This window comes from Spea bombifrons, chromosome 3 (genome assembly GCF_027358695.1).
Source record: "Spea bombifrons isolate aSpeBom1 chromosome 3, aSpeBom1.2.pri, whole genome shotgun sequence".
Classification (NCBI taxonomy): Eukaryota; Metazoa; Chordata; class Amphibia; order Anura; family Pelobatidae; genus Spea; species Spea bombifrons.
Genome location: NC_071089.1, coordinates 5,778,484 through 5,788,075, shown reverse-complemented (window position 1 = coordinate 5,788,075; position 9,592 = coordinate 5,778,484). Strand labels below are relative to the sequence as shown.

The window sequence follows — 9,592 nt, the reverse complement described above, 5'->3', positions numbered from 1 at the left end:
GAAAACAATGCATTTTGAGTTGTCATTAAGGGGTTAATCCTTATTTCATCTGCGTACGTCTTTGCAAAAATGTCTTTACCCGTGTTTGTATGATTTGTGATAAAAATGCAAAACAAAACAACACAATTTTACGTTTTTCTCCTCTGTCTGTAGCCAGATAATCGCGTCCGAGTAAAAAAAAGTCACATGACCACCCACAGCTTGTGTAAGCAGCACGATCAGAAACTTTCATTACGAAATCACCCGCTTCGGAACTAAAATGGGAGACTAATTGGGTGTTTTAGAAAAATAAATAAATAAAATCGGAGCGTGAATGAGCAAAACACCAAGAATGAGGAAACGTTAAACGATAAACTGAATAAAAAGGAGCATCGCGGGGTGTTTGACACCGCTGTCAAATCCAACAATTCTTGGAAATCAATAAAATCTCTGATTTCTTTATTTTCATTGGTTGTAAGAGGAGGCTGAGCCTCCCTTCCCCGGGTAAATAGTATCAGCGTAATCCAAAGTGTACGTTTTTCTCCTCCGCTTATTATCTAAACTCCCAGAATATTTTAAACGAATCATCGGTGACCTGGACAGAGTTTAAACATCTTCGGGAGAAAAAAAGATTTTTTCAGAATTAATTTTTTTTGCGCAGAGCTGTAATGGATTTAGATCGACCTGTTGATGAGCTGATTTTTTTTGTGAATGGGAAAAAGGTAATTCCATTTTTTTTCTTGAATTTTATTATTATTATTATTATTATTATTATTATGTATTGTTTGTATTCCGTAGCGTTGTACAATTTTAAAAAGAAATAAATCAGGTTTTTTTTAAGTGCTTTCCATGGAAATTTAGAAATGCATTAATAAAATAAAAAAATGTAATCAGTTTTTAAAAAATATTTTCCCCAAAATTTTTGAAAAATACCATTTCTAAAGGTTATTAATACCCCCCCCCCGTACACGGTCAGAAATGATTTCAATATACCATTGCATTTGGGGTAAAAAAAAACCCATTTAATTGGTCTTATGTAAACAGCTTTACAAAATATGGTCTCAAAGTACAATGTTTTGTAGTTCGTTTCTTAATTATGTGCATAATGTCTTTCTTAGCAAGCGTAGAACTGCTGCCAAGGTTGGTGTTTGGAGTTATCATATATAACATTACATGATAAACGAAGCGAAGTTATCTCAAATAGTAGAGCGCGTGCTAAGCACACAAGAGGTAGCAGAAAGGGTGGTGAATAAGTGGAACAGCCTCCCAGCAGAAGTGGTAGAGGGTAATACAGTGAGGGGATGTAAACACGCATGGGATAGGCATACGGCTCCTGAATCTAAGACGAGGCCAACGAGTGATTAAGGTTTGAGTCTTTACAGCAGGAGAAACGGGCGACTAGACGGGGGCCGGATGGGGCCGATCTGCCGGCAGATTCTATGTTTCTATGATCTCCAGTTATATGTTTATTTTCATTTAGCTAATTTGGTAAAATGTTTCTTAGCATAAATATTGAAACACAGGGGTCATGCTTCTGAGGTAGACCTTGGATAAAGGAATTTTCGCTATAAAACGGTCTGGAGCTAATAGGATAGGATTTACTATTTTATAAAATAAGGCTTGTTATTATTATTATTATTATTATTATTATTATTATTATATTTTATTTATATAGTGCCAGCAGTTTACGCAGCGCTTAATCCAATACATAAATCCAAGGGGTCTGACAAGACGAGAATCGACAGACTAAGACAATACATAAACTGATACATTAGGTGGAGAGACTCGGCTCGCAGGCTTACAATCTAGAGGGAATGGGGTGACAAACATAAGACACAGAGAAGGGGTGAGAGGTAGTGTGGGGGTATCAGTGACGGGTGACAGGTAGTGGGGTATCAGTGACGGGTGAGAGGTAGTGTGGGGGGTATCAGTGACGGGTGAGAGGTAGGGTGGGGGGGTATGAGTGACGGGTGAGAGGTAGTGTGGGGGGTATGAGTGACGGGTGAGAGGTAGTGTGGGGGGTATCAGTGACGGGTGACAGGTAGTGGGGTATCAGTGACGGGTGAGAGGTAGTGTGGGGGGTATCAGTGACGGGTGAGAGGTAGGGTGGGGGGGTATGAGTGACGGGTGAGAGGTAGTGTGGGGAGTATGAGTGACAGGTGAGAGGTAGTGTGGGGGGTATGAGTGACGGGTGAGAGGTAGTGTGGGGGGTATGAGTGACGGGTGAGAGGTAGTGTGGGGGGTATCAGTGACGGGTGAGAGGTAGTGTGGGGGGGTATCAGTGACGGGTGAGAGGTAGTGTGGGGGGGTATCAGTGACGGGTGAGAGGTAGTGTGGGGGGTATCAGTGAGTGAGGGGTGAGAGGTAGTGTGGGGGGTATCAGTGACGGGTGAGAGGTAGTGTGGGGGGTATCAGTGACGGGTGAGAGGTAGTGTGGGGGGTATCAGTGACGGGGTGAGAGGTAGTGTGGGGGGTATGAGTGACGGGTGAGAGGTAGTGTGGGGGGTATGAGTGACGGGTGAGAGGTAGTGTGGGGGGTATGAGTGACGGGTGAGAGGTAGTGTGGGGGGTATGAGTGACGGGTGAGAGGTAGTGTGGGGGGTATGAGTGACGGGTGAGAGGTAGTGTGGGGGGTATCAGTGACGGGGTGAGAGGTAGTGTGGGGGGTATGAGTGACGGGTGAGAGGTAGTGGGGGGGTATGAGTGACGGGTGAGAGGTAGTGTGGGGGGCATCAGTGACGGGTGAGAGGTAGTGTGGGGGGTATCAGTGACGGGTGAGAGGTAGTGTGGGGGGTATCAGTGACGGGTGAGAGGTAGTGTGGGGGGTATCAGTGACGGGTGAGAGGTAGTGTGGGGGGTATCAGTGACGGGTGAGAGGTAGTGTGGGGGGTATCAGTGACGGGGTGAGAGGTAGTGTGGGGGGTATGAGTGACGGGTGAGAGGTAGTGTGGGGGGTATGAGTGACGGGTGAGAGGTAGTGTGGGGGGTATGAGTGACGGGTGAGAGGTAGTGTGGGGGGTATGAGTGACGGGTGAGAGGTAGTGTGGGGGGTATCAGTGACGGGGTGAGAGGTAGTGTGGGGGGTATGAGTGACGGGTGAGAGGTAGTGGGGGGGTATGAGTGACGGGTGAGAGGTAGTGTGGGGGGCATCAGTGACGGGTGAGAGGTAGTGTGGGGGGTATGAGTGACGTGTGGGGGGTATGAGTGACGGGTGAGAGGTAGTGTGGGGGGTATAAGGCTTGGGTGAGGAATGGGCGGATACGAGAGATGTTATCTTTAAATATCACGCCTGCGTTACCTGTAACATGCATTAATAATAGCACATAGACATTTTTCGGCTTCAAAATAGCAATAGATTCCCCCCGAGCGACCTTGTTTTGCATCTAAATGACATATAAATGACACAGCAGCTGCTAACATGAAAAATGCTGACAGCAGCGGATTTTTGGAGAATTTATAATCTTCAGAATATTTATTATCTGATTTAATCTCATGTTTTTTTTACTTAATTACCATTTATCCCTTTTTAAACAGTTTAAGTGTCAGAATGGACAGCAATGCATTCTACAACCATTCCCCACACGAGGGGTAACCAAAAATATTCCGGGCTCCAATGTCGGCGGTGGGGAGTGGCTGGAGGTGGGGAAGGGCGGGGCCAAAGGTGTCGAGAGGGCGGGGCTTTAGGGGAGTTCCCATTAATGTTATGATGCCTCATAAGTGATATATTTAGAATTGGGCGCATGCCGCTATTGTTTTTATTACTTCATAAGACACAGAATTTCTTTTTTTATATTTATTTTCGAGGTGTTGGGGGGGGTTGTTAGTAGGGATCAGTCACTTGTTTCTGCATACTGACAATCATTTAGCACGTTACATTTCCTTCTCTTGTTGCCATGGTAATGAGCAGCTACACTGAAGCACTGTCTCATCTTTGATTCAGGATGCCTATCCTATGCTCCTCTAACACCTTTGCTGGAAGGCTGTACCACGTATCTACCCCCATCTCATTAAAGTAAATCGCCCTTAAACTTCATAAACTCTTCGGCAGTCTTGCACAGAGGCCCACGAATACCCGATATTTTTTTTGCCGATTTCACTATGGGCGTTGGTGGTGATGTTACGGTGGCAGGGGAGGCGTGATACACCTGAATGCAGGCAGAAATTACATGTATCATTTATAATTAATATACACCTATGTGAGAGCAACCAGAATGGATCAACGGATGGGTAGACAATGAACGGTAATAGACCCGAGGGGAGAGACCAGGAATATGGACGACGGAAGGCGAGAGAAGGGAAAGGACTGTACAGCAATGGGCAAGAAACAGGCTGAAGAGGAGGGTAAATGGGGAATGACTGCGGAGCACTGAGTACAGCGACCTCTTTCACTCGTGTCCTTGTTATATGGATCCATGATCTCATACTGCCACCTAGTGGTGACTTTTAATCTTGGATTGTTGGGTATCATTTCCCAGTAGGGCACCATCCAGTCCTCGAGGGCCGCAACCAGGCCACAATTTCTCGATATCTGGACTTTTCTATCCAACATTGATTAAAAAATCCAATAAAGAGAGAAGAAACCCCTTCCATGTATTAATCCCAAATTACCAACTCGTTTCCTCATTTTGTCACAAACATGCCACGTCTTTGTGATTTGTATCTACAGAGGGGACGTATTGACCTAATCACAAAATCACAGTCCCCCTGTAAGTTGTGTTGAGGGGTCCCTGCCATTGTATGTATCCTGCACTATTACATTATAGGTCAAAGGGCCAAAATGACCCATTTTGCACTTGTGGGGGCAGCCTGGAGTCTCCCCTCTCAGCAGGAGCCGCAGTTGGTGTCTCTGTGCAAACGCTGGTTACGCATTACATCAGACGGAATTCTAAAAAAACGCCAAAAACACTGGATAAGTTATAAGAGTTGTCAGAGGGTCTCAGTATGTCCCCCTACTGGATGATCCAGTATTGCAATAAGCAATGCAGGGTTATAGCTGCACCACTGGAGTGGGCCAGAGATCAAAGTGAAAAATATAGTTTCTCCCGCTTCAAAGAAAAAGTGATATATATATATATATATATATATATATATATATATATATAAACAACAGGAAACAATTATACATAAAATTAAAAATAAATAACGCCTGCTGTCAATTAATTGGCATATAATATTGTTTATTAAATCAGTGTTTATCCTGAGATATACCTGCTTAGCTGGTCTTCCTCCAACATTTGCACTTTTGCCTCTTGTGTAATATACCCCCACGTCCTTCTAGATTGTAAGCTTCTCTGAGCAGAGTCCTTTCCAACCTTTGTTTCTGTAAGTCAAAGTGTTATGTGATGTTCTGCTTACCCATTGTACAGCGCCGCAGAATATGGCGGCGCTATATAAATCAATTAATATTAAATAAATATTAACTTCTCATGTGTTTGATATTAAAGATTGAGATCTTTTTTTTCTCTTTCCTTGCAGGTCATTGAGAAAAATGCTGATCCTAAGATGACTTTATTGACCTATCTGCGGAGGAAATGTATCCGGTTCCTGATAATATATAATGTTAGCTGATAATATCGCACACTCCAGGCTTTCCTCGGGGTTAGTGGTTCGTCACCACTATCAATATTTCCTGCAATTTTTTTTTTTTTTTTATAAATACAGCCTTTTTACTCACTTTTTTCTTATAAGTAACAATTTCAGTTACATAATATTCTTTTAACGGGGACTATAATAAATAATATTATTAAACCATTCCTGGGAACTCCGGGGGCAGCAGCACTACTTCTCCGGCTCTCTTGGTTGTGACGGTGAATCTCTGGGTTGCGGTAACGACGTTTCTACGAGAGACCACTCTCTGCCCTATTCCCCAACCGCCACCATACAAATGTATGTGTTTGGGACTAGCCCCGCCCACATACGTTTAGTCCCCACCACCTGAGATGGTTAACCCCGCCCCACAGGAAGCCACTCCCCCCCAAAAGGGAGGGCTCCAGGTAGCCATGGAATGCAAGTTCACGGGGATGTATATAATTAACGGGGTCTATTCACTAAACTGCATGTTAATTGGGGGTCCTGGGGGCCACTTTCCATTTGTTTATTTATTTTGTGATGCTTTTTAAAAAGTATAGCAGGGAAGGGGTTGTAGTTTTGCAAGTAACCGATAAGGGCATGGAAATTGAAATTCCTCTCCCTTGCATGTCCTCACCTGTAACTCACAATATTTAAGGTTACAGGCTCTTGCTTACCATGGCCAACTACTCGCAGATTAGTGAATTTGCATGCGACGGCATGAGACTCACCCTTAACTTGACTGACCACGTAACTTCTTAGTGAGTAGACCCACTAGAATTATGAAAAATCATGGGGAAAAAATATGTTTTTCTCAATAAATCTCTACTTTTCACATGGTCCAAGATGGTCCAGGTTTGCACCGTGGCTCCTAATTGAAAAGTACTTCTTCTCTTGTGGCTTTAGCATAGTTCCCTACAGTCAAGCTAAGTATAAAGCCTAAGCTAGCGAGGAGTGGCCCCAAAGAACATCAGCAGCCCTCTACTATATGGGTGTACTACAGACTCCATACATAAATAGTACAATTTTAGAAATTATTATTGAAAGTCACACTTTTTAATCGGTACTAATCACCACTTCATCCAAGGAGTTCCTGATCGCTTCCATTGTTGGTTTTAATTGAAGGGATATTTTGGGAAGCTGTAGATTGTAAGGATATGAAATGAATATTTTGTCTGTGTATGTAGTGTTTTCATGTTATTGCCCTAACACTCGCTCACTCAGTGGGGTTGCCTGGAACTAAACTTGGCTGCGGAGAAGGAGGATGCGGAGCTTGCACCGTCATGATATCCCGATACAATGAATTCAAGGCAAAGATTGAGTATCCTTAACGTGGGACATTTTGGATTGGTGGCAGCCTGTGGCAGAGCCAATATTATTTGATCAAGTTCCTGCAATAAAAGTTACCCCCCCTACACCCATACAAAAGCTGCCTGAACCAATCAGCAACAATCAGGAACTGAACAATAGGGAAGGGATAACAATGGAAAAAATCACGCAGATCCCGAGTACAATAACTGTAAAATACGATCTACTTGAACTACGTCTTACCCCGCGTGAGCTTCTGGTGCAAGAAGATCCGAGTTGGGCCCCTCTTGCAGGAGAAGCTGTCCAGGGCCGGCCCTTCATATCACCTCATTTACAACCAGCCCAAGACTGACCTCCTAGTGGGCAGGTGACAGCGCATCCCACCTACCTCTGGGGCTGTTTTAAATTACGAAACTACCTAAAACTCACTATTAACCCCTTAAGGACAATGGGCGGTCCCTAAACCCATTGAAAACAATGCATTTTGAGCCCGTACATGTACGGGCTTTGTCATTAAGGGGTTAAAATGAATTGAAACTTCTGTGCTTTGGGTAAACCATCAAACAGAAGTCCTTGTTTGACTGCTCTATACCCCCATCAGTCTGGGTACGACCTTCTCTCGAGCCAAATGGGAACACATTTAATGAACTAGCGGCTAAAAAGTATCCAGGAACTCTGAAGATACAGAACAATGCGTTCAGCTGTCTCAGAGCTTTCGTTCAGCTGCAGTTATAATTATAAATTGCTTTCTGTGATAAAACCTGTTATATTTCATGCCTGATTGGAATTAAGACTAAGAACTCCGTTTGGCTTCTATGGAGCCATTGAAGACAAACATTCACGTGTCCGAGGTTCTGTGATACTCGTTACATTTCTTTAGTGCTTCCCTCTAGACATTATTCGGCAAACGCTTGCCTGGCACCCGTCTGCTCCCTGCACCAGTGTGCCGTAACGACTGTCGAAGGCATTGGAAGCACAAAAACAAGACTTCACCCCGTTCAAGTAAGTAAATCCTGAATACTTTCAGTAAAGGCGAGACCAACGTGTCGTAAGCAGAGCAAGCTGCAGCAAACAGCCTGTGATGGTGGTGAGTGGTGGGATATGGCACGGCCTGTCTGTGTGTCTCTGGGCGGCTGAGTGCGATATAGGTGAGTCTGTGTGAGTGTGATGTGTGGCCGAGTGTGGTGCATATGTGAGTACATCTCATGTAGTTGACAACAATGTGAGTGTTAGTTTGGCTCAGAGTGTTATGTTTCACCGGACTTCATTGCGTGTGAGAGTGCTTTGTGTCAGTGTGGCTGAGGGTGATCGGTGTTTTTAGGGCAGTGTGGCTGAGGGTGGTCGGTGTTTTTAGGGCAGTGTGGCTGAGGATGGTCGGTGTTTTTAGGGCAGTGTGGCTGAGAATGGTCGGTGTTTTTAGGGCAGAGTGGCTGAGGATGGTCGGTGTTTTTAGGGCTGTGTGGCTGAGGGTGGTCGGTGTTTTTAGGGCAGTGTGGCTGAGGATGGTCGGTGTTTTTAGGGCTGTGTGGCTGAGGGTGGTCGGTGTTTTTAGGGCAGTGTGGCTGAGGATGGTCGGTGTTTTTAGGGCTGTGTGGCTGAGGGTGGTCGGTGTTTTTAGGGCAGTGTGGCTGAGGATGGTCGGTGTTTTTAGGGCAGTGTGGCTGAGGGTGGTCGGTGTTTTTAGGGCAGTGTGGCTGAGGATGGTTAGTGATTTTAGGGCAGTGTGGCTGAGGGTGATCGGTGTGATTTAATTTGTCAGCGATGGCAACGCATGGGCAGTAAATTGTCAAAATAAAATAATTTTTTTTGGATTATATAAAACTGTTGGGGGATATTTTTACTGATGCATTTAAAAATGTACGTATAAAAGAATTCTCTAAATTGCCTTAATACGTGTGAATACATTACTATCCTTCCCTATAACCACAGCTAGAATTTCATATGTGACCTTATTTTCCTAGTTGTCAAAATGTCAAACCTTAATCAGTCGTTGGTCTCGTCTTAGATTCAGGAGCTGTATGTCTATCCCATGCATGTTTAATCCCCTCACTGTATTACCCTCTACCACTTCAGCTGGGAGGCTGTTCCACTTACAGTATATTGCATAAAAAATAAATATATAATGTGTTTTAATATGTATATAATGTTAATGTGTATGTCAACCTTGTGTGTACCATTACAGGAACGCATTGCAAAAAGTCACGGATCACAATGTGGCTTTTGCACCCCCGGCATTGTGATGTCCATGTATTCGTTGCTTCGAAATAATCCAGAGCCCACCATGGAGGAGATTGAAACAACGTTCCAAGGTATGGCATTATAACAAAAGACTTATTGGGGTCCAAGACCCAGTAGACATATTACCCGACAAGTCTACCATTAATGATGCTACCATGCTATATCTGCCACATGCAAGGGGGAAAACACTTTTACCCACGGGCAGGACCGTCCGTTGCAACAAAGGCAGCAGCCGAGGCTGCCGGGCGAAGGGGCTGCCGCCAAATGATTTTCATCGATACAAAACAGAGCGAGAATTCAGCGCATCCCCAGCGGATACCATTCAAAAATAAATATTGGGGGTCCGGTCACACCATATGGCCATTTATTGCTTCGCCCGCCACTACGTCAAAGTACCCTAAGTTTAATGAGTCCTTTCTAAGGACTTGGGGTACTTTGACCTGCATCTTCAGCTTATTTTGGCTTCTTAAACATTTAACTATAAGCAACAAAAGACAAA

The 9,592-nt window shown here is 44.3% G+C and overlaps 1 protein-coding gene across 1 annotated transcript in view; it reads left to right on the top strand.

The window, feature by feature from the left end:
* Nucleotides 1-529: 529 nt before the first annotated feature.
* Nucleotides 530-9,592, top strand: part of XDH (xanthine dehydrogenase) — a 33,798-nt gene continuing 24,735 nt past the window's right edge. Inside the window, exons 1-5 of the mRNA XM_053459336.1 lie at nt 530-701; nt 5,455-5,512; nt 6,772-6,868; nt 7,749-7,857; nt 9,038-9,164. Of these exons, the coding sequence (XP_053315311.1) occupies nt 648-701; nt 5,455-5,512; nt 6,772-6,868; nt 7,749-7,857; nt 9,038-9,164 (445 nt within the window). The 5' untranslated portion in view covers nt 530-647. The remainder of the gene's footprint in view (nt 702-5,454; nt 5,513-6,771; nt 6,869-7,748; nt 7,858-9,037; nt 9,165-9,592) is intronic.